Genomic DNA, 25864 nt, shown 5'->3' on the forward strand with positions numbered 1-25864 from the left:
TATGACCTACATACCTTCCGCGACGAGATTTGCTGTTTCTGTATAGATATTCTTAATGGCTGCCACCAGGTCAGATTCTCCGTGAAGATGAAATGAGCCTGAGCTTACATTTTCCCATGCACAGTTATAGTGAATAGTATGTTAGCCAGTTTAAAAAGCAAGAAGAGGTTTATTTAAATTTAATTTTATTTTTGATGTTATAGTTTGTGGTTACTCTTCTGCTGGCCCATAAAAAAACCTAAAACAAAAACCACAAGTTGTTACACTTTCAATCAATCAGTCAAAAGAGAAAAAATAATTTAATCAATCAATTAAAAAATATGAAGTTATTGGGGACCATTTAGTTAAAAATACGTCCGCTCTTAATTGTAACCTTGCAGTTATGTTTTCCATGTAATAAACTAGCTACGGTTTCAAAGAAAGACATGGTTAAACATGGCATTTAGTGCTTATTTCGCTCCTGATATGTCTTCTAACACATGAAAAACAGCACATGGACATGTTAACAAGGCTGAAAACTTGATTTTCACTGGTCTTTTAATATTGTGGCAATTTAGCAAACTGTGACTTCGAATATTCACAGCTTTTATCTTTTTCTTTCCAGAACTCCACCTGTGAACTCAACTCTTCCTGTGGGGGGAAGGACCCTCTGTGGAGCCCCTCCTCGTTGTGTGGCATGGCCACGCCCCCTTCCTCCAGGGGCATGTCGCCCAACTTGGAGCTCTCCCACAGTGCCTCACACCTTCCCAGCCGCTTCCACTGCACATCAGGTCAACACTTACACCATCACAGTAGATCTGCGCTCTGCTGTTGGCACTCTTTAGTGATCATTATGTTTTTACCTGAGTGACGCTCTGGAATCTTCTTTTCTGCTGACTGCTGATTGTTTCTGACCCGAGCAGGAGGGAAAGGAACGCCTGCCTCCAGCACTCCAGCCACCTCTTCCCCACCTCCCACTCTATCAGATGACTTCCCCATAATCTCCTTACCAGCCAACACAGTCCAGTCCAGTCCACCTAGAAAGGTATGCTGTCTCCCCACCATTTAAAAATGTGTCCTTAGAACATGATTACAAATACCAATTTCCCTGCGTTAGTGAGTTCATGATGGACTTTAATTGTTCAGGATCCTGTTCTTTGTATGCAGCGATGTGTGTTAATTAGGAACATCCAAACAAATCTGACAAATACGCCAGCCACTTCAAATCATCTAACTTTTTCTTTTCATCTTGAAAACTCATTTCCTTGACAGCAGGAGGCAAATTGATTTATCAAACACAGTGTAAGTCTGTGATTTTGCACTCAGAAGTAAAGAGCTGAAGTCATTATAGTGATATTATTGGTTCTCAGCGGGAGTCTGATGGGTTTGGCTTGTCTTTTTACTCTGATATATAAATGTAAATATCATAATGGACTGTACCTTCATCTGTCACTCATCTTAGGACTATGAACTTGTGAAAAGTTCGAACAAATGGTCCAAGAAACAGAAAGCAAACCAAAAATTTGTTTTCCAAGATGTACAATATCATAAAACTATTAACTGCGTGGTCTTCCAGGATCGTCGACAAGGAGAGAGCAGCAAGCCGGCGCTGGTGAGACAGGAACCAGTGAAAGATGCGGACAAGAATGCAGAAGTAGCTACGAACAGAGGTTAGTCATGAGGAGTACTGTGATTCATCATCATTAATTTCAAGGGAAAGGTCCTCACAGGTTCTATAGTCTGACTATATAGTCTATAGTCAGTGTAGTACTGACAGTACACGTGGCTGCCATGGCCCAAGTTTGGAGATGCACAGCATGGAAGCCAAATGATGTACTGCTGTAGACAGGGTTACCTTCTCCATCAGCCAGCCTTTTCTGATGGGAAGCTTCCATTATATAGGCCAAATATTACTCTCTCACTCAACCAGACTCATTATACCTTACATAACACAGCAGTTGCTGGTCTATTGCTGCCTCGATTGGTTAGTTAGTCTTGTTATTGTGTGACTTTGGTGTTTAAAAGATTAGTTCAGATTCACCTAAGTCACACAATAATCACACAGACTAACCAACAAATGGAGACAGTGGTAGACTAGCAACACTATTGGTCTGCGAGGTAAAATTACTGATTTTGTCTGTGGAGTTTGGTTGGTTTGGAAAGAGTGATATTTAGATGTATTAAGGTGGCTTCTAGTTGGAAAAGGCTGTCTGATGGTAAGGTAAAGCCGTGAAAATATATAGAGGACACTTTAGGTGAGCTTTTTTAGGTGATTAAAATGTGTTTTGCTGCTGACCCTGTCTGGAGCAGTACATTGCTTAACTTCCCACACCAGCACTCCTCCTGCTTCTCCAAACTGGGGGTGTGTCGACCACCATCTACTCTGGCTGATGATCTGACTATGGTTAAGTACCTCATATGACCCCACTTGAAATAATCTGAACTATCATTTTAATTTTGGAACACATCCGAAGTGAACCTGTGGAAAACTACAGTTAATCTTCAATCCAGTGGCGTCAGCATGTTGAGCCACCAATTAACTCACAGTCGTGGTTAAAAAGGGCAGTAATTCAAGTAATCTTTGCTGCACTTCACAGCTCACACACTCTGCCTGCTTCAAAAAAACACATCTTTCTTCCTGTGATCAGAGCTGCCGGAGTCTGCTTTGATCCACTCAGGTGTTAAACATATTGACAGACAGACTGAATGTAATTTCAGTTCAACCCGGCTTCTGTTTGTGATGCAAAATGTTGAATAGTCTGGATCGTCATCCTTAATCTTGAGTGAGGTGCAAACTTCTCAACTAATATTTGTAGTTTTGATGTTTTGTCTTTTTGCTGCCATGACACACACGTTTCCTCATCAGATACAGGAGCTGCTGAGAACGTCTCCATGACTTTGACAGAACTGTCGGTCTTCATGAAGAAACAGGAGCTGGAGCTTCAGCTGAGAACAGAGAAAGAGAGAGAAGAGGGTGAGTGTCGATGTCTTGGTGTAGATCACAGAGCCAGATCCAGTTGGTATGTGACTCAGCATGTAAAAACACAGGTCACATTGTGGGTATCTCCTTCAAGAAAAATTATCCACTGAAACCAAATGATGCAGTCAGGCAGAAAGACAAAAGGAACCCTATGAAATTATGATTTTGCTTGCAGCAGGTGTGTTACCACAAAATAGGCAGGAGTGAAACTGCTTTGTACCGTGTTCAGAAACAAGTTGGCAAACAAGCGTGCTACACTGTTGAATACTTTTTTATGTCTGCAAAGGAAAGCATGCTTGTGTATGAAAGTAGTGTTTTTTGTGTATGTTTGAACAGCCAAACCACAAAATCGCCAGACTCAGGTCTGCTTGTCCAGAGCATGTACCAGTTCCATAAAAAACAAAACATAACAACAAGAAAACACAGTATGACTGAGCTTTTATAAAGAGAATAGTATATAATTAATAAATGCAACATAGAAAATACCTAACGCTAAATACAACCACAGTAAACACAGTAAAAACACAATGCCTGACATCAAATAGAAAAATGAGTAATGGTGAGAAAGGTAAGGAAAAAAGAGAAAAATACCATAAAAATATTTGCCACAACATGAAACAGCTATGGGCATACAGATAGGATTGCACAATCAAATATTAATCTAGATCATGATTTTGGCTTCCCACAATTAAATGAACATGAAGGACTGCGATACTGAGTCACCCACCTTACAGCAGCAGCCTGTGCAAATGTTTTGGACGTTGGCTGCAACCCAGAGTGATAAACGCCAGAGAGCAGATGGGTAAAACTAAAATCAAATGTCTGCAGAAAAAGGTGAAGAGTCAGTTCCTCGAAACAGGTCGTCATCTATTGTTTGGAGGCGTTTCTAATTTAGTGGAAGGGCATGTTAAGGAAGAGAAAAATCACATGCCAGGAGTGCATGAGCAACACAGCAAACCTTGTTCAACCACCAAAATAATGTTGCTAACGTTATCTCACTAAATCCCCGTTCTTGCCCAGCATCATAACAGTGACGCTGTACATTGCATCATGATATGAATGTTGTGCAATTTTATTTATGTTGCTTCTCGGACATGCACTGTGAATCTGGACCAGTCTTATTTTGATACACAAATTTTTACATTAGCAGGAATCTAGCACAACATGGAAGTGAAAGCAGTGCTCTTAATGTGAAAGTTCAATAACAATATGTACAAATACTTGTGATAAACAATTACAATCTTAATATGAATTGATGATCTTTTTTGTGGATCCCTAATGGACATAATTTAAATATCAAAATCCTACACATTTCATAGCAGAGTCAGTCAGCTCCATGTTTTGTTTTAACTGAAGTTTTCAGATCACATCTTAACGCACATAAATTCATTCTCCTGTTAAGATAAATGTGCCTGAGCTCATGGACTTTGACTAAATATCCAGGATGCTAACACATCCCTGTTTATATCCCTGTGTGTTCAGCTAGCTCTGCACAGTTATTGGTTTAAATCCCACTCGAGCCACTTGTACTAAAAATAAATGCACCTACAGTTCTGTGAAGCACTTTGGATAAAAGCACCTGCCAAATGGCACCAGCTCTGCTGCTAAAGCTAGCTGCTTAGACTTAAAGATTCCTGTTCTCTTCGGGGAAGAACAGAAGCTCAAAAACCTGAGTTTTTCTGTGTGGGATAGCAGGTACCTGGCAGAAATATTTAAGCGCAGACATTGACATTCAGAACATACATGCAGGTTTAACTCCACCACAATCCTCCATATGTTGTTTCCACTGCAGCTGCCATCACAGAGGAGCTGCTGAAGATCACTGAGGATAAGCAGGACCTGTCGGGTCTGAGGGGCTTCGACTCCCCTTTCTATCACACCACTGAGACTCTCACTGGCTGTCAGGCGCAAGATAAGACCCTCTCCAATGCCCAGCCTGGAGGCCTTGTCCGGGACACCCACCATGTCGTATCGACGCCAGACAAAGCAGAGAGCACCACGAGCACCAGTGGTGTTGGGAGTGAAAGAGGCGGCGGCGGTGGCGTTGGAGGAGGAGGAGCTGGAGGAGACAGCAGGAGTTCAGCCCTCGGCCTTGAGCAGTCCTGGTCCTTCCAGTCGGGCTTTACCCCCATCGATCACCATCTGCATCGGAGCCCCTCCGCCCCGGACGACGAGGTGGGCAAGTTCGGGATGTTCTCCCCGAGCCCGTGCAGCAAGACCCCGGCCCCGGTGCCATACGAGTCGTTCTTTGACCTGGCCCTGCCCAGGGCAGCCTCGCTCTTTGTAGGCCAGAAGACGTCGGAGGCGGTGCACAAGGCGGCAATGGAGAGGCTGTCGCAGTGGGAGGAGGGGCTGGAGGACGGGGAGGAGGAAGGAGTAGTGTCTGCTTCACCACTGGAGGTGCTGGATCGCCTTGTTCAGCAGGGGAGCGACGCCCATGATAAAGTGCTCAAGAGGTGAGGAGCTACATTCAAACTGAAGTTTGACATTTTTGAGGGTTTTCTGGCTTTTATTATTATTTTTATTAACATTACCATTATTTCTGAAGGTGTTACTTTCATGCCCATTTCCACTGCACCATGCAGTTTTCCAAAATTCTTCTAAGTGGGGCCTGCATGACATAAAGTGCTGCAAATGCCTCTAAAATGGATTGTGTGCAACTCTGAGCGATTCTGACATATTTTATTACATGTCACCCATAGGCTGGAACCTAATACATTTCAATTATTCAAATAATCATGATATGATTGTTTTCATACAGGCTAATAATTAACTTCTACTTAAAATAACCATCATGGTGTATATATGCTTATAAACCATTCATTAAAGCTACTGCAAGGAGTTTTTAACTAGTTATGAAAGAGTCTCAATCACATGCTGATGAGGCCTAGACAAGCAAACAAGACCCTCTGCAAGAATACTGGCTTTTTTCTATTTAGTTGTTCTCAACAGTTGCAACTGGGTCAGATTCTTCTTGAAATCAAATGAAATGAGTCTCCTTTTCCAACCAAAATTACAGTGAGTCGTACAATACCCAGTTAAAAAGAAGCAGAAGGAATTTTTCATTTAGATAATTTTATTTTTAGTTACGTAATGTAAGTTATGTAATGTTAATAAGTTATGTAGGCAAGTAAATCACCAGTTGCAACTTTCTAATAATGATCCAAATAATGTTTATACAAAGTTTATAAACTAATTATTAACCTTTAACAAAGTCTTAGATATATCTCATCTGTCTCTCTATGTACTTATTTCTTAAAAGTTTACAAATCCCCTGGTAATCATTAGGCCAATATTGTGTGTTAACAGTAAAATAAGTGAAATAAGTTTAATCATCCATCAATTTACCTTTTTTTTTTTAGAAAGTGTTACATAAAGGGGACACAGATCATCAATCTCTAAACGTCTTCTGTAAATGATTAGAGGACATGTAGAGGACTGTGTAGCCGTGAAGGAGGCATTTGCTGTCTGAGTGCTGTCTAGTCCAGTCATTGTGAAACTCATGTTGATCATACTGAGGAAACTCAGGAGTGTGTTTTGACGTGCTGCTGTTCACTGTGCAGAGCCTGCCTGGGTTGTTTCCAGTCTATTACTGCAGCCGAAAGGAAACACCCAGTTGAGAACAAGTATGACATTGTTCAGAGTCCGCCGCCCCCTTCTTTCTACACACACTCTCACACACAGTGAGCCGGTCCTCCGAGCCAGTAATACAACAGCAGAGACACTGTCAGCAAAGTCAGTGCTGGACACCGAACAATTTGGCTTTGCTCACTTCAGTTGCTCATCACTCCCATATTTAACTGTCTTCAACAGAGCCAAACACAACCTGATGGAGGGAGGAAAACAGAAACAGAGAAAAAAAAATATGGCTGAGGCTGATAACCAGTAGGGCAAATTATTACATTATGGTCACATTAAAGTTACGGTAACTATAAAAGCATTATTTCTTACCATAATGTTTGAATTACATTGTGGTTTTCAGGAGGGCCATATTTTCAGTTATTGCACAGTCAGAAGAACAAAATCCTGTATTTTTCAAAAGTGACATCATTTTTAAGTATTAAAATGAGCAATATGTAGTAACTGTGAGTCAAAAATGAGTACTGCAGTCCAAATATCAAGTTGGAGCCTGTATATTATATAGTTTGTACATTAAATAGGTTGAAATCCTATTTAATCTACGGTCTATGGTTGAAGCGAGTTGTTTCCCCCCACCCCCTCCTCTCCAGATTCAAGGAACCTCAGGCAGGCTGCAGGAACACAACATTATAATTTGACAATAACAAACAATGACAAGTCCTACACTGTCAGGTGATCAGCAGTTTATAACTGTCAATAGTCTGTCAGTATACAGTTAATCCTGTTATCCTGAAAAAAAAGCCCACTGCTCTGAAAATACACACTCTGGAATTTGAGTTTAGTGACTTCCTGCCAGACTCCATAAACATATTGCTCAATTTAACCGTTACAAACACGTACGCCCTCTAAAAGATTATTAATGATTTCTTATGATTCATAAACAAACACTTTCTCATTCTGCAAACATTCGGCATTAATTTTAAATCTAATTTTCGTGAAACGGGTGAACAGTAACACAAGTTCCTGGCTGGTTATGGCTGTTGTAGTCAGAGATGCAAGTATTTTAATTTAGCATCCTTTCTTAAACTTTGATGCCATATCATGGCAATTTTATAATTTGTTCTTTTAGATGTATTACAGATGTTTCCTTCAAACAAAGTTTGATATTTTTGGGAACAACACTTTTTTTTGATTTCTTGTCAAGAGTTAGATGAGAAGATCAATCCACGCTCATGCCTGTCCATTAAATATGAAGCTAGCGTTGGGGGATGCTCACTGGACACAGAAGGATGGAGCTAGGCTGGCTCCGTCCAAATGTAAGAAAAGAGTCAGACTCCACTGGTTGCTTGGCAACCCCATAGTGATGACAGGACTCCAGGAAGTTGCTGCTCCCAGCCAGATAGCCCCAGCACATAACCCCCCTGTAAAACCACAGCATGCTGATTTAACACTTTATTTACTGATTAAACAAACAAAATATAATGTGTTAGAGGTGCTCATAATCTTCTTGCTTTATGCTAAGCGTTGCCTGACTGTATATGTATATTTGGGTTGCAACTTGTAAGCACTTTCCTTATTGATCATTGGTAAAATAGCAGTCAATTAATTGCTATTTTAAAAAAAAAACATTTAAAAAGCTTATATACCAAACAATACCAAATGTGTTTTTTCCTCCTCAGTCAAAGCTTTATTTCCACAGCTACATATTGCATATTCTCTAAAGCATTACAAAATAATCTGTTAAGTTTCTGTTTGTTTGATAGTAGATGGATTAAATTGCACTTAAATTTCACAGATTTTTAATGACCGATTAATCAATCCTTGATTTATCGTGATCCTCACTAGTGTGTATGTATTTATATCTTTATATTTACTGTACAGACATGAGATTGTAACACGTGTGGACCGTATCACCATACTGTGTTAACCTGTGCTTTTTACACCTTTCTCACATGTGACATAGTTCAGTCTGTGCTGTCTGTGGCTGACCTCAGTAACTGCAGTGTTTCCTTTTGAATTTCTTGCAGCAGTGGTGATAAACCTGATGTGAGATATAGTGTATGTGTTGGACTACAACTAACATCAGAGAAATGTGGCTGCACACACGTTAATACACAAAGTGATTGATTCTTTTTGCCCATTTATGAGACCAGGAACTGTTGCCTTTCTAAAACACTTATTTAACCACATATTAAATGGCTGTTGGGACTCTTTTCTCTACTAAAAATCATCATATCATTAACATCTTGACTGACATGAATTATTTAACAGCAGCTTAAGAAAGAAGCATCCCAGAGAGATTCTTCTAAAATGTTTTTTCATTCTCTCCTTTCACAGATTACCTTTGCCAAGTAAATCAGCTGACTGGACGCACTTTGGAGGTAAAGCACTCACGCCACAACACTGTCGGGCACCGATAAAAGAAGCTATTATAAAGACTGCAGATGGAGCGTTATTTAAGCATGACTAGTGATTCGTCACGAGCTCTGAGACATGAACAGCATGTTAAAATGTTACCCAGTCGGACAGGGAATTTGTTCAACTGAGGTTTATCAAAACACACAAACTTCCCACAGTCACGCAGAACCTGATCAGCTCAGAAATTCCAAAGTTGGACATTTAGAGAGTTCTTCGCCCTTTATTTACCTCCAGCTGCACTCCGTCAACCAGAGCAAGAATCTAATTTTCTCCAGCTGCAGCTCACAACAACATAGAAACCCTCTGTGTTTTTGTTAAAACTCTCTTCCAGCTTGTAATTACACTGTTGAGTTTCATCATCTCCCCAGTTTGACTGATAGGAGTCATGTAATTTTGATTGAATCTCAAACAAAACCGACGCCGACTGACGTAAACTCTGCCAAGGACGGTTAACGTCCTGAATCAAATTCTCAGGAGAATTATTCTCTAAATGTTTTTTTCTCTGCTCTCTTCCCCTCGTTAACAAGTGAACCTCTGTATCCAGAGTCATGTCGCCTAATTGTAGGGATTGAAGAGGGCTACATTTTTCACATTTTAAATATCTTTATCATGTGACTAACTGGGTAAACAGCAGCCTTAAAGGGACAGTTCACCCCAAATTCAAAAATGCATATCTTTCCCCTGTTTATCCATTTAGTTTTGCCTCCTCTCCAGTATAAAGGGACTAAATTGCACTCGCCTTGTGGTGCTCTCTTTCCAAAAATCATGACCAGCTTACTCAACATAGTCCACAAACCTTGTTTTTAGCAGTTTCATGTAGGAACTACTTTCTTTCTAGTAGAAATAAAATGGTTCCAGTTGATTTTACTGCAGAAACAAGGTAGTTCCAACATGAAACTGCTTACAACATGATCTGTGGATTATTTTGAGCAACCGGATAATGATTTCTGAAAAGAGACATTGCTGTTGAGTTTTTCAAATGTATTTTTGGCACTTTGATGACAGTAGTAGTGCCATCCATTATATTAACATCAGTCAGTTCATACAGTAACAGCTCAGTAATCGTCCTGTGAGGTCACAAACACAATCATTTCTCCCAAAATTGCAAAAATTTATTATTTATTATATTATTATTATGTTGGAGGTTCGGTCTGTAAGAATTGTTGTGTTGCAGCTTTCTTGCTGGCTGCTAATATTATTATTAATAGATTTTTAGAGAAAGAACAGTCAAATCCACTTCCAAAAATCTTCTCTATTGCCTCCTGCCAGCGCGACCAAATGACTGGAAAGCTCCAAAATATATGGAAATGATCTGCAGCTGTTCTCCACATTTCTTCCTTCCCATCTCACCTGTCTGTACACATTTTTAACTTGGGGGTGATGAAATATCTAGTTAAATTATGCCAACAGAATCAATCCAAAGAGCGGAACTGGTGGAAATAGACTGTACAGAGCACATGTTCGACCAGCCCTCCTCCGAAATGACCAGATTCTGCCTCCCATTTTAATCAAAACTTTATTTGTATGTATTTAGTGTTTCTTAATGGATTGAACACGTGTGTATAATTCTGAAATATGTTTCCTATATTATTTTGGTGTATTTTTAGCATCAAAATGCTGTTTTCCTAAGCCCCTCTGAAAACATTTTCCCCATGTGACCTGATGCATGATTTAGCACGTTGGTACATATAAACCCCCGAGGTTGAGGGACACGAGGGAAGGACGTCAGCACTGTAATCTACGTCAATGTTTTTTGCTAATGTTTCCATTTGAAAAAAAATAACATCAGACACGAACGCAGATGGAGTCGCTCTTTAAATGACTGCCATCAGGGTATCAAGCAGTGGAGCTGCCTTGTAGCCAACAGACGGCTGTGCTCGTTGCTTCCATCGAGGAGATTGTTTTCAGTCCTGTTTGTTTGTTAGTCATGTGCACATCTATAAAACATGGCAGATTTTAATGAAATTTGGTGGAAGAGTGCGCCATGAGCCAAGGAAGTGATTCGTTTTAGGTGCAGGTCCGGGAATTCTTAAAAATTATTTGTTTAAACTGAGAAGGAAGCAATAACCAGCGCACTGCAGTTTGTTACTTAATGAAATTTTAAAGGTCCAGTGTGTAATATTTCCAGATATTTGCAGAAATGGAACATAATATTCAAAAGTGTGTTTTCATCCGTGTATAATCACCTGAAAATACAGAGGGCATTGGTCCTCTTCCACATTGACTGCCATGTTGCACCGCCATGTTTCTACAGTTGCGTGAGTTTGTGGCCACTGTAGTTTGTCCTCCATGCATGGTCTTTTAACATTTTGATCGGCTTGTGTATTGTTCGAACATTTTAAATTCAATAACTGAAACCAAAGTTACGTGTAAAAACAAGCTGCTGTTCAAGCCTTGACTAAATAAAAAGAGGTAAGAATTTTTGTGCAAGAACGTGGAAGTTTTTAAGGTTTTCCCACAATTGTGAATGCTAAAAATAGGACATTCATGAAAATGACCCACTGCTGTAGCCTTTACCAAAAATATCTGGCACAGGTATCACAGGATTGTTATTATGTTTGTTTTGATGATCTAGATTCATTTTTTGACAAATCTAAAGATTATGTATAACTAGCAGAAGTCTGGGCTCTTGTAAATACTTTGTATTGTTCCTAGTTTCTTGTCGGTGTGAGTTACTGATGAGCAAATGTTTGTGAAGTGATGGAAACTTGCACCAGAATCCTGTCAGTCTCTTCTATACAGTCATTTTTTCTGAAATATTTTCATCACATTACCTGAGCTATTCTGGTGTTCCACACTTGAATAATAATTAAGCTCGTTTCTGCTAGTGTGTATGTGTGTCAGGCGTGTGACCGTGTTAATTACATGATTATTACCGTGCCCCCCCCCCAGGCTCCGCTCCGCTGGACGAGCTTCACACGCTGCGCAGCCAGCTGCTCCTGCTGCACAACCAGCTGCTGTACGAGCGCTACAAGAGGGAGCAGCACGCCGTCCGCAACAGACGCCTCCTCCGTCGCATCATCAACGCCACCGCACTGGAGGAGCAGAACAACGCTATGGCAAGTTTGCGTGTGCTCATTATCACAGATTAGCCCTGGTTAAGCAAAAAACATTAGTGTTTGATCCTTCCACAACCAGCCTGTCCTGAGAAAACACATCTAAATTCTTCAGAGATATCCATTGATCACTGAGTGTTTCATACCTCCAGCTGTCAGATCAGTCGAGTATCATCTGCAGCACGTAACAGAGAAACTGAAGTTGCTTTGTGTGCAGCAGAAACAGATCGATCGCTTTTCAACTAGTGATGGTTACTGAGATGTCATGAAGGGCTGGTTTGTCTTCAGGAATGAAATGTAAACAAAGAGGTAGAACACGGAAACATTTTTGCAACAATCAATACATTTTCCGCAATATTTTAGAAATTGTTGCACAGTGAATTCAGTTTGTGCAGAAAAATGTCTCTGTGTCCATTCCTGCCTTCACTACAAGACCAGACGAATCATTTGAGAGAAACCTTGGTACAAACTGCTGCAAACAGCCTTAAAACTCAACTCTTAAGACTCAACCTCTACATGTATCTGTTTGCGTGTGCAGAAGGACCAGCTGAACCTGCAGAGTGTGGACATCATGTCTCTGAGGGAGAGTCTGCAGGTGGAGCAGCAGCGGTACAGGCAGCTGTGGGACGACCGGGAGACAGTGGTGACCAGGCTGCACAGTCAGATCCGACAGCTGCAGCAGGGACGAGACGACTACTACACCAAGAACCAGGAGCTCCAGGTACAAACGCGCACACACACACACACACATACCCACATATATGGCTGCAACTAATGATCCATCGATCAATCTGTTGATTATTTTCTCAATTAATTGATCGGTTGTTTGGCCCATGAAATGAAAATGGCGAAAAATGTTGATCAGTCTTTCCCAAAGTCCAAGATAACCTCCCCAGATTTTAATATAATAATATAATAAGATAATATTCACTTTTAAGAAGCTACAATCAGAAAATGTAAAAAATTTTTCTTTCAAAATGATAAATGGATTGTCAAAATAGTTGGAGATTAATTTAAAAGTTGATAAATATGGAATTAATCATGCAGCAATATAATAATAAATATTTTCCACTATATTCACCCATATAAGATATAATGAAACTCTCTCGACTCTGGTTGTGTTTGGGTCTTCAGATTAAGCTGCAGGAGTGTCAGAAAAGGATGGACGAGCTGGAGGCGGAGCTTCAGAGGGCCAACAACAAAGTCTGCCACACTGGTCACCTCCTCAACCAGATGACTGTCAAGGTAAACAAATATCTGAGCTGTGCTCTGATTTAACATGTTATTGTCTCAGTTTCGGGCTGGTGACATAGTATTATTAAAAGCTGCTTTCACACAAAGACTATGTAACACTGCTGGCTTCATCTGTCTGTTTCGTAATGGAGTTTGTCACTCAAGAAAAGGCGAGAAGAAGCTGTTTTATTATTGGTTTTATGTGTCACATCTCTCTAAAACGAGGGCAATTCAACGTGCTTTAGGTGAGTTGAGGAAATCCATTAAAACATTAAAAGCTATATAAGATGTATTCAATTATATTAGAAAAAATAAAAAATTATACAATTACAGTCTGAAATAGAGTTATAGTGCAATTACAGCGCAGTAATAAGATGTCCAAAATGAAGTGCATTAGAGAAACTAATGAATGGAAGGCAGAGCTGTCACCTGGCTCACAGAGGGGGGGTGGTGTCACTGCTGGAGAACAGCTGTAAGGGCAAGTAATGGTACGAAGGAGGACAAGAAGGATACATGTCCTGTCTGTTCCCTCATTAAACTCATCATTTATTAGAGAATTCTGCCTCCTCTTAATGTCTGTTTGCCCAAATGCTTTACTGTATTTCAAGCATTTTGCTGAATATTAATATTCATAAATGAAAATATATGGAGAGTGTTGGTCCGATAAATAATAAGGTTGTATGACATTTGTTTTTTATTTTCTTTTTACCTCTTTTGTGCTGAACTGAGTGGAAGAAAAGTTTTTTTTTTTTTAGAGACAGATAGGACATCAGACGAATCTCCTCAACAATGTAAAATTGTCTCATTCACTGTGTTTTCTGGACTTAAAGGTGCAGTAAGCAGTTTTGGAGAAAGATAGTTGATTGCCGAGTCTCATTCACAGGTTGTCAAATAGTCAAAAAGTGTTTGACAGAGCCAAGAGGAGATGCAGAAGTCTAGTTTTCGCTCAGACCCCTTGAATTCCAACATGCTGAAAGGTTATTAGAGAATTTTTGCTCAGTGACACCAAAAATAAGCTGTCTATCCCAGGTTTAAGTGACAAATTTATTACTGTGCTATTAGAAGGTGAAACATGATGTGTATCTGTCTCTGACATGTGTCCTAATTCAGACATACGACCAACATGTAAAAATGTCAGCACATTAAGTCACTTAAATAATGGAGTGCCTGTCTGAAAGGGGCTATGTATAGTCATGTTGCCTGACATTTCCAGTTCGTCCTTGTTTTGACGTATCGCTTGATTAAAGATGCACCAATTGATCAGTTGTCCTGTTTTCAGCTTAATAGACCATGATCAGTGTCAGATATATCACTTTCTGTCATTGCATGGACTGCGCTGTGGTTCACGGCATGCGCATGGCGACACAGACAGCAACGTCACAGCCACACGCACACACACACACACACACACACACACACACACACACACACACACATGAGCATGTCATTAGTGTTAAGAGGAGTGACAGACTGCAAGAACAGAATAAAGAGAAGTGGGGGAGAGAACATGAGTAGAGAAGGCAAGGAAATGTTTCAGAAGACAGGAGGAGAGACGAAAGAAAAGGTGGAGAGAGAGAGAAAAAAAAGTTTTATTATGAACATATAATTTAATTTTCTATTCAAGAAAAGTAACAAAAATGTGTGTGTATTCTGTCAATCATAATTATTAGAAAGAAAATCAGAATCCACAGGTCAGAAATCTGAATTGGCCAAGAAGATTGCAATCGGTGCATCTCTGATTTTGATTGTCCACAAACTTATTTCATTTGGTACTAGGTTGGCCGATATGTTAAATTTTTTTATCATCATCTCTCCCTTTTTCCTGATCATCTTGAGTCTAGTCTCGGAAATGTGTGCAAGCGGCAAGTTAACTACATCACATACATCACGTCCAGCAAACAAAATAAGCCCATAAAGTGTCAAGAGATTAAACATTTCCACACCTTTGCTTATGGAAAGACACAACTGCACACCTTCTGAATCCACGTTTCTCAACAACAAGCTTAATTGTCTCGTAGACTCATAAGACACACTTTGGTGAGTTTTCAATGTTTTTCTGTCGAGTTTGAACAGTTTCCATTACTCTGTCCGCTGTTCCAACAATCACCAAGTCTGGTTTAGTTTAAATAAATCCTTAATTCACTGTGTGTCAAATGTGAAAAGAGTCTGGCTTCACAGGCTGTTTTCCTCTGTGCTCGTGTCACATTATGGAGCAACAGCTCTCACTATACAGACCATTACATTAGCCGATGGTAGATAAGTGATATACTCATGCAGTCACCCATCCCTGTTTGATACTAATGCGTACAACTGAATCAGGTAAAATAAGTGGCTGATATATCATTGGTATATTATTAGGCTCTGTGCTAAAAGTTGAATTGAGTTGGCGTGTGTACCCTGTAGAACCATCAGTCAAACTTGCACCTGATATTTCTGCACAGGATGCCTTTTTAAAATAAAATCCTGCCAAAAGGAAGGATTAAAGTCTTCAGTGTTTTATCTTTCATGTGTGGGCAGGTGTTCAGTTCCAGATAAGGAGATGAAAACATCTCTGCTAACTATTTACACATACTAACCACTTTATGTTAAATCAACAGAACTGCTTAGTTGCTCTCTTCAGGCTCAGCTAGTGTCAAATTGAATAAAGGTTTAAGTCAGATTTCGGTGTGCTCCCTCCTGTTTCTCTAAATAGAGGTTGTAGGCAGGGCAGTGAGTGGGCTGGCAGGCAGTTGGGTCAGACTTGGGTAGCTACAACAGCTCATGCCCCCGTCCTCGTCCTGCCACCTCTCTGTAGACTGCAGACTGTCCCAGGGCTCGGTTGCCTTGGAGATGTTGTCTCTCCCTCTCTATTTTTGGGTCAGCGATGCGGGGGGTCTGGGTGTTTTTCTGCCTCCTGGGGTTCGTCTGAGGTCTGTTTCCCTCGTCTAACCCAGACTGAACTGAAATCCTGACAAACAAACAGCAGTTGAGGCAGGAAACAGGGATTTCTGCATCCACACAGTTGATTGAACGTTCTTATTTAAGATATTCAGACTGGATGGTTTGATTTCTTGTGAGGTCAGAGCCTGCTGCTTAATTTCTCAAGACAATTCCTATTGAATGGCTGTAAAGTGTAACATTTCTCTTTTAAGTTGACCACAGTGTGAGGTTATGTCATAAAGAACCATTTATGTCAGACTGAAGCAGCCCCACAGTGACATGCAATATTTGTTTATTTGCTGCAGCTCACCGAATCTTCGGTGGATTCAGCGAGATCATTAACGGCTAATTCTGTCGTGCCTATTGTTGATGTCTCCCCCGATATTTCTGGACAGGTTTGATTTGTAGCATAATTGCTGTTTTGCCCTCCATCGTCATTGTTTGTCTCGTGTGTCCTTCAGTTGAGCAACAGTGAGAGCACCCAGCAGCAGATGAGCTTCCTGAACAAGCAGCTGCTGCTCCTCGGGGAGGCACATAAGCTGTCCATGCAGGAGTTACACCACACAGGCGCCGATAATACAAAGGTATGGTGGAAGGAAGTGTGTGTTTTATTGTGTGTGTGTGTGTGTGTGTGTGTGACAGATGCAGAGAGCTGCAGAGACGACATACTGAGGTGAAAAAAGGGACTCTAATTGGGTTTGTTGGACGCTGACTCAGTGTCCCACTGAAGCGTTTTTAGCTTCGCTGTAACTCTGAAGCAATGGTCATAGTTCCAGAATTTAAAGTATGAGGACAAACTTCATTGTAGTCAGGTGGTTTTGATCAGTAGGTGATACAAGGGGAGATGCCATCTCCTTCATAGCTAAATGACCCAAATGCAACCTTCTTGTTTTATTTTATTTTATTTGAGCATTATTTATCCAGGCAAGTCATTAAGTCATCAAATTCTTAATAATAATGGCCAGTACCAACCACCTCCTTCTCCATTCCCCAGTACCAGGGAGTATAAATATATGTTAGTTTAATCTGCCTGACTCATTGATCCTATACCTGACTGAGGTTTATGCAAGTTAGAATCTATGGCACTGACCATGGCTCTGACATATCTGAAGCCTAACTGTGCTGTGTATTGATAAATCCATGGAGCTGTCCGTGGTGCTGAAGTAGCATCAAGACATCTTTATGATTGTGCCAGTTTCTCAGTCCTTCTCCCAGTTTTCGCTTTGATTTACAATTTCCTCTAAACTAGAGCTTTTAGTTTAGTGTGATTTATAAAAGGACAGTGTGCAATGACATTGATCATTTACAGGAAATGAAAACGTGGTTGCAGCAGATTTAGTGAGACACTATTTCCGTCTGTAGTCCTGCACATAACATTCAAGGTACAATACAGACTATGGTAAATCCAGGAGCCAACCATTATAGAAGCAGTAAGAACACACTGCACGGTAGAAAATACAATATGAAATGAACAATAACTACCTTATAAAGTGGCCAGGTTACCAGTGCAGGTGCCTTACATAATAAAAAACAGTAAGTACACACTGCATGGTACAAAATATAATACAGAATACACCATAACTTTCAAACTTTTTCTGCCCTAGGCATACCAAAGAGCAAGCTAAAATCTCAAGGTGCACCTATATTCATATCCGTGCATAATAACCTCTATAACCAGCCTCTAGGTACTAGCCAATCAGAGGCAGAGTTCCTGGACTGTGGGGTGGGGAACAAAATAAATATTATATAATATTATACACTTTAACAGGTTTTTGAAGGTTTTGTGTTAAGATTTAGAATAGAATTTGCCTCTGCATTGGGAAATGAGTGCATATAAAGAAGTCATATAGTAAATTAAAAATTCATTCTTAAAGTGTTGTATAGTTACTGCAATAATAATGTATGGTGTCACAAAATCCCAAAGCACACCTCCTGCTCTACCATAAATTGGTAATTCTAAAAAACATCTCACCTCATCTCAAGCTTCAGTATTTGAGTCTAAGATAAATTCTGCTCATAAACTCTGCAAACAGGGGATACCTGAAATGGACAGTAAATATGTACAAAGCCTCACAAAGCCTGACAAGTTCAGCTCTGTTAAAACTGACTGACCATTCAGTTCTGAGGACACACATTTTTCATCTTTTTTTTTTTTTTTTTTTGTCACATCTTGCATCTGACAAGATCATCTATACCAGACTCAAAAATTACTTCAGCAGCCGTCTTGGTAATCAATTTCTGATCTATATGTATTGTTTAACTTTTTAACCAAAACATTCTCTGGCTCCAGAATGTTGAGCAGAAAAGAACAAGCAAACTTGTGACATCACTTTGAGCTTTAGGTCGTTTTGACCAGCAAATTAGATGTCAGTGTCACTGAATGCACCGCAAGACACAGAAAAACCTGTCTTTTTTTTTATAGGCTTTTGACTCAAACTATATTCACAAGTGCTGTAGATAATGGGAGAAAATGCCATGTACTTTGAAAACATAGAATAACCATGTGTTCTTGCATTGATAAAAACTTTGCCTAAAATGCTCCACAGTCCTTCATCTGTGTCTTTTTCACTCTCTCATACATTTCTTGTTCCTTCCTGCTCTTGCTCACACACAGGAGGCCCGGATGCTGCAGGTGTCTTATGGGAAAGAGGTGGAGATGCTGAGGCAGAACCTGCTGGTTCAGGGTCAGAAACTGGAGGCAGCACAGCAGAGAGTCTCTGAGCTAGAGACACACCTCTCCAAGAAAGAACACCTCATTGTCGAGCAGAAGAAGTTCCTCGAGGATGTAAAATGTCAAGCAAAGTAAGTGTGCACCTCCGACTCCATGAAATAATCTGGGATTACAGCATCTAAATCATGTTTTGATAGAGACAGTTTCAGAGCTCCTGTCTCTGTGCCTGTATTTTAAATGATTTTTTCTTTTTTTGTCTTCTTAAATTCTCTGTCACATCTTTTACTTTTTTGCAATTGTCAATTATTCTCTTTCCCACGTTGTCTTTGTCCCTCGTCCCCTTCTCGTGTCTCTCTGTGCAGGGCGGAGCTGCAGGCCTCAGACAGCAGATATCAGGCTCAGAGGAGAATCACTCAGATGCTGCAGACTGAACTCCTGCAGCTCTACAGCAGAGTGGAGATGGAGGCTCCTGCCAGCACCACCACCACTTCACCACCAGGGGGCAGAGCCGACACACACACCTATGTTGACTCCAGGTCAGACACACTCTTTCCTGTTGCTGATTTCTTTTGTTTAATTATCCAGTTCTTAGATAGTATGCAAAGTTTTGTGATACACAGTTGAACTTTGCTAACCTTTTTGTCTTGTGACAGTTTAAAGCAGTCACTCTCAGTTAATTTGGGTTGCCAAATAAATAAGGACACTATGAAAGAAATTCTGCAAGTGTAAGATTTATGTCAGCAGTTCACCTTTTATGAAGCATTTAAAATGTGTATATTGTAAAACTAGAGCCTAGTAATTTTGTCTAAACACTACTTGAGTTTTTGTCTTTACATGTGACTGTTTTATCCTCCACAGTGTCATGGTGCCAGATGGACCAAGTAAAACTCACTCCAATGAGGAGGCAGACAATAGACCACCCCACGACTCCCTGCGGGGCAACGGCAGCACTTTATCGCCAGGGCAACCAAAGGCGAGCAACTCTTCCAAGACGACGGCCAACTCCATCAATGGCAACCAGGACCTGGCCCCGCCCCTGCTGGTGGAACCCTCCCTGTCCTGTCCCAACGCCAACCCGCTCGCACCCCAGCCCCCCTCAGACGCGCCGCTCACCGTGGGCTCCTACCCCAGCGCCAAGAGCTTCCTGGGCATGAGGGCGCGCGAGCTGTTCCGCAACAAGAGTGAGAGCCAGTGCGACGAGGAGCAGCCACCGCCACGCCTGGCCGGCCTTGCCCACGGCCTGAAGACTGAGCTGTGCGTGGAGCCGCCCTGTCCGGGTTATGTCGTACCGGTCGCCCCCGCACCTTGCCCTATCCCAACTCCGCCCCCCGTCCCAGCTCCCGCCCTCGCCCCCGCCGCTCCTCTCACTGTGCCCACCAAGGAGCCCCCCTCCGAGCCCAAGCAGCGGGCCTCCAGCCAGGAAAGCCCCCGCAGGAAGGCAGGGGCGGGGCCAGGTGGAGGGCGGGGTCACGCGGGGTCAGGGCGCCCCCGGCAGCAGCAGCTAAAGATCATGGACTATAACGAAACACATCACGAGCACAGTTAGAGACACAGAACTGAGCCGGGACGCAGGGCGGAGGAGGAGAGACTGAAGTTTAACGATGAAGAAGAAGAGCTACAAATCAGCGAAAGAGTAACATGTCAGCAACTCTTTGGAATTCAGTGTTATATGTTCCATTTCTCTGAGTGGACAACAGGATTTCCCCCAGTGTTTTTCTACTTTTTTTTCTTTTTTTCTTTTTTTTCTTTTTAATACAGATTCATTCCCCTGATTTTTGACGAGGTTACAGGGATACAAAGTCGATGTGTTACCAGTGGAGATGCTATATGTAGGAATTTGGTTACAAGACAAAGACGCTCAAAGATATGCTTACTGGATGTGATCAAATTTCTCACTAACTTACATTTGATGCTGTGAGTTTAAAGAGTTAGTTCACTCAGACTACAAAAATGTACATTTTCTCCACTTGGCTCCAATTGCCTCAGCCATGCAGATGGTGCAGCCGTTGACATCCGCTTTTGAGATTCCTCCTTTTAAATGGATAGTTTGGATTATTTGTTACGGGGTTGTAATAGATACTTATTCATGGCCAGTGTATTTCCTACACTACACTCCCCTCTGTGTGCAGGAGCAGAGAGGAGCACCATGACAGAAATTAAGCTGCGCACTGCGGTGGACGGGGTCAGCAACAAAAGGTATTTGGGCCACTTAAAAAAGGTCCACCGACCAAACTCTGTGGGCGAAATCAAAAATTTTAATGGAGTTAGGTTGGTTTGGAGAGAGCAATACTTAACTTATATATATCAGTATTTTTCCAACAGAAAAGCAAAGTAAAGTAGTGAAATTATTCTAAATATATCACACACTAACACCGATGTTGACTTTTGTTTTTTGGATGGATCTTTTTTAAGGGGCTAAAATACCTTTTGCTGCTGACCACCCACAGCAGTTCATTGCTTAGCTTCCATGCTGGTGCCCCTTTCTGCTTCTCCTTACTGGGGGCAACAACCACCTACTGTAGCTAAGACACTGACTATTGATAAGTACCTCATACAACCCAACTACAAATAATCTGAACTATCCCTTTAAAATGAATAGATGTCATTTAAATGCTGTGAGTAACAAAAGTGAAGTTCATTTCAGCTCAACTATGTTGGGTGTGATGGCAGGAATCTCAGAGACAAAACTTGGAGAAATAAAACCTTAACTGTCTGCTCTAGTCGATAAAACTGGAGCAAAGTATGATTTCTTTTGTAATTTAGGTGTACTGACCCTTTAAACACTACCAGTTCTAACCAAATCAGATATTGGAAAACACCAGAAGAGCACGAGATGTTACATTTGTTGATCATTGGATAGAAGTGCTTTGGCGCTGGCTGTGGACAGAAATATGTTTTCGATATCAGAGTGCATGTTGAGCGAGTGTTACATCGAGGTGGTGGAGGTGATCAGTACGTAGAGATGTTTGGTTTGTTCTGGAGAAGCCTTGAAGTGTGACATTATTGTCGCTGGACTTAATTGGAAAACTAACATTTCCATACAAAACTCCATTGACTTTTTGTCCAAAATAAGTCAGGAGGAGAATGTGTGTTGTTTGCAAAGGTGCGAGCGTGTTGGTGAAGCAATCATGGAAAGATGCAATGAAAGAAAGTTTGTGAAATTTAAAAAAACTGGTAAAAATTTCTGCATTTTTATAAAGCCCACATTCCGTCATACCCTTTCTTTTTTATTTATTCAACCATGAAGGGTGCTCGCAAGTACATATCCAAAAATTAGAATCAGACCTGGAAGGCGACAAGCTATAAAAATCATCTTTTTCTGTTCAAGACGACCAGCTGATCATTTTTGAAGTGCCATGCAAACATTTGTGATCTGGCTGAATTCAGACATCTTTAAACAGAAGTGATGTTTCTCATGCTGTGTGTAAAGCGTGGGAAATAAAACCAAAAACATCTTGTCCAATCAGGTTCCCTCGTGCAGGTCTGATAAACAGGGAGTTACCTCGTTTCTTCTAAGCATTAGAAGTAAACTCCGCTTTTGAGAGTCGTCTAAATCCTGTTGTCCACTGGGAACTCCTGCTGTCACTTCCTTTTGCCTCGCTATCTAAAGCATGTTCAACAATCCACTTTAAATGCCAACCGTAGTAACTACAGCAAACCAAGACAGAAGGTACAATCAGCACAAACTGAAGAAACCAGGACTCTGACCGGAGCTGGAGAATCTGGGACAAAATGGCAAAAAAGGAAGTTCTTAAAGCAGTGGCTTGTGTTTAACTGTGAACAATAAAGATCGTCTTCAATGTTTTGCACTACAATTCAGAGTTTTTCTGTTTTTTTTTCTGCTGCCCTTCCATTTGATTTGTACCTCTGTGGAGATGCAGCATCAAGGTGTTTTGTCATTAAGTCCAGTGAAGGTTTAGTTTGTTTTTGGGACTGGACGCTTTCAGATGTTTGCAGCTTGAAAAGAGTCCATTCATCCTAAACTGTGTTGTTGGTTTACAGCCTGATAGAAAACAGAGAATTAATGATTTTCTTTGGCGGTCAGTGTTATTTGGCTTACCTGGGTATGAAAGCACAGAAAGTTATTGTAATAATCAAACATTTTAGACATTTTTCAAGCAAAAATGCCAAACATTCTCTTCTTCCATCTTCTGAAATGTTGCTGAAAGGTTTTGTTGCTTTCTCTTGTCTTATATAGTTAGACAAAACAAGCAATTAAAATGTCACTTTATGCTCTGGGAAATTATAATCAGCCTTTTTTAAATGATGTTTGTGATATTTTTATGGACAGAGTAATTAGTTGAGAGAATAATCAGCAGATACACGGATAATGAATTGGGCTGCAACTAATGATAGTTTTCATTCCAGATTAATCTGCAGATTATTTTCTCGACTAATCATTCATTGTGTGAAATGTCAAAAAAAAAAAAAAAATGTACAAAATACTCATCACAATATCCCACAGGCCAAAGTGATGTCTTCAAATTGCTTCTTTTGTCCAATCAACAGCACAAAACACAAAAACTCTTAATTTACTGTCAGAAATGACAACAAACAACAAACCCTCACATCTGAGAAGCTGGAACCAGCAGATGGTTGATATTTTTGCTTGAAAAATGACTAAAATGATTTTAGATTTTATTTAGATTTAATGATGAGTTATCAAAACAGTTGGAAACTACCTTTCTGTTGATCGACTAACAGATTGTGGTAGTGATAAAGCTGGGTGGGGAAAGTGAAAAACAGATACCACAGGCAGATAAGCCTGTGGTCCTACTGGGTGGCTTCTAGGTGTGAATGTGTAACTGTGCGAATGTGATCAGCGCCTTCCTGCAAAACCGAGCATCGCCCTCACTGAACTCTCCCTGAATAAATAAAGGTTAAAAAATAATAATAAACTAAGCATTGCAGCTCTAATAATGAAAATCCTTAGCTGCAAGTCTCAAAGTATTTTTCCTTTTCTGTGGCACTGAGTATTTATTGAAAGTTGGCATTGAATGTGTGGCCAGATTCTAGGCTTGTTTACATATACTTTGATAACATGTTTACCAATTGAATTCCAAAGCCTTTCACACTTATGACTAAAATTTAGTCAGGACACCACTAAATACTGCTGCTCCTACAACAGTTGGCTACACCAACATGTTAATCTGTAATGGCTGTATAATTAGTTTTGTAAGTTGCTACAGTGAAGCAATTCTTCAGCATTTTGAGAATCAACTAATGCTACATTTATTAGCCTTCTTTTCATCTGTTCAAACCCTATTAACTCGGTTTAGCAGTTAGCCTAGCCAGCTATTTAAAACTCGTTTTAAACAGCTTATTAATTTTGTCATGAAATGGTAAGATAAAAACAGCTGTTACTAATGATACTAATTAAGGTCCCGTTCATTCAGTTTAAACAGGGTCAGGGCGCTGCTATTGTGCTTGTTGGCTCACTGGAAAGTCTCTGCTACACTAAATGGAACCGGACATTAGCTAATTAGTGTTATTGGTGACACCTGTGTTTACCCTACTGTTTCATATCAATATGGCCGACATGAAAAGATCTATTAACACATCATATCACGTTTGTTTAAGCCATCCAGCTGAACTAAATTAAGCTAAAATAAGCTAATAGTCGTTTGTGTCATAGCTAGCATCATTTTTAGTTAATGGACACATATGAGAGTGGTATTTGTCTCCTCTAGAAAGCTAATAAGAGTATTTCCCAAAATGTCTCATTCCTCCCTCGTTAAACAGAGGTAAGTCTGAATGTCAACACAACACTTTGCTTTGACGTTTGCTAAACTGCAGCCCAGAAATATTTTTTCAGACAGCCTGAAAACTGTGGTTTATATTGGTTTTATTAGTCTCCTTAAGGACTGGTTGATAGCTAATCTTCACAGTGTGTATTGTGCCTTTGTTAAGGCTTTCATATAGTGGTTACTTATAAAATATTACTAGCTTAATTAGGGCCATTGTTTTTCACGTTATGACGTCTTTATACCAAAGCCTGAAATGTTTTCTTTTCCAAACTCTAACTTTGGTATTATTTTTTATCTAAAGTTTACCGTTTGACATTTTTAGAAAATCCCATCTTTTCTGCTGACTCTCAAAAAAGAAGGTGAGTATATTTCTGTTATCATTTTTCACTCACAGATACTGTAGATGTCCCTGTTTCCTTGTTGTTTGTATTTACTTTTATTTTCCTGCTGTTTGTTGTCCTCTTTCCACCAGAGGACACTGTTGCTCCAAAAACTAACACCGTGGACTCTGCAGCCATGTTGGGATCAACAGGTAAGGCAGTCTGGTAAATATGGTGTTACACAGTGGATGATTGAAGATGATTCAGATCCTTAGGCTCTTAATGCTGCTACTACAATATATGACCACAGAATTGGTGATGTTGACAATTATATGTATTTTTTTTTTCTCAAGTTTTCAGTTCATTTGATATTACATGGCAAGGACTTAGTCGTATCTTGGTTGTTGAAAAAGCAGAAACACCTTCACCAAAAAGAGCAGACAATAAAACCAGACATATCACTGATGCTTAAAGAAAAGTTCCTCCACATTAATTTATACAGTTAAATCTGTCTTATTAATTCATGAATTTATTAGATTTATTTTACATATATGTACATAATAGAAAAAAGAAACCTCATCATTTTGTGTTTGTATTTTTCGTGTGTTTTGTGTATTTACATATGTGACACTGTGTGTGTGTGTGTGTGTGTCTGTGTGTGTGTGTGTGTTTTATCAGCTCCCAATTCCCCAGGCCTTGCTGTTAACTCTCATCCTGCTTCCAAGAGTGGATCATTTTTTGTGAGTATAACCGACCAAGTATGATTAGTTTATCAAACGTGTGCATGTGTATTTCACGAGAGAGAGTCCAAAAAAAAAAAAAAGTGGTATGATTAATTTACCAGCATTCCGCAGGGTCAAGGAAATTGATGCAGGATAATTGGGCACATAGGGAATCCTTGGCAATTTGTGCTTTCAGACTCTACTTGAGAAATTAGATGTCAGTGCAAATGTGAAATTGCT

The 25864-nt window shown here is 40.3% G+C and overlaps 1 protein-coding gene across 3 annotated transcripts in view; it reads left to right on the top strand.

Moving 5' to 3' along the window:
• Positions 1–21689, top strand: part of tsc1b (TSC complex subunit 1b) — a 41556-nt gene extending 19867 nt beyond the window's left edge. For 2 of the 3 annotated variants that reach the window (XM_084745619.1, XM_084745620.1), the window contains exons 10-22: positions 605–770; positions 903–1024; positions 1556–1649; positions 2846–2953; positions 4752–5415; positions 8876–8919; positions 11849–12015; positions 12551–12733; positions 13147–13257; positions 16626–16748; positions 18779–18966; positions 19198–19371; positions 19694–21689. In XM_084745619.1, coding sequence (XP_084601745.1) covers positions 605–770; positions 903–1024; positions 1556–1649; positions 2846–2953; positions 4752–5415; positions 8876–8919; positions 11849–12015; positions 12551–12733; positions 13147–13257; positions 16626–16748; positions 18779–18966; positions 19198–19371; positions 19694–20381 — 2832 coding nt within the window. In that variant the 3' untranslated portion in view covers positions 20382–21689. Of the gene's footprint in view, positions 1–604; positions 771–902; positions 1025–1555; positions 1650–2845; positions 2954–4751; positions 5416–6522; positions 6586–8875; positions 8920–11848; positions 12016–12550; positions 12734–13146; positions 13258–16625; positions 16749–18778; positions 18967–19197; positions 19372–19693 lie in introns of all 3 variants that reach the window. The other variant, XM_084745621.1, reaches the window with a different exon arrangement.
• Positions 21690–25864: the final 4175 nt, after the last annotated feature.

The sequence above is a fragment of the Lutjanus erythropterus genome, chromosome 20, assembly GCF_056507025.1.
Source record: "Lutjanus erythropterus isolate fLutEry1 chromosome 20, fLutEry1.hap2, whole genome shotgun sequence".
In the NCBI taxonomy this organism is placed as follows: domain Eukaryota; kingdom Metazoa; phylum Chordata; class Actinopteri; order Lutjaniformes; family Lutjanidae; genus Lutjanus; species Lutjanus erythropterus.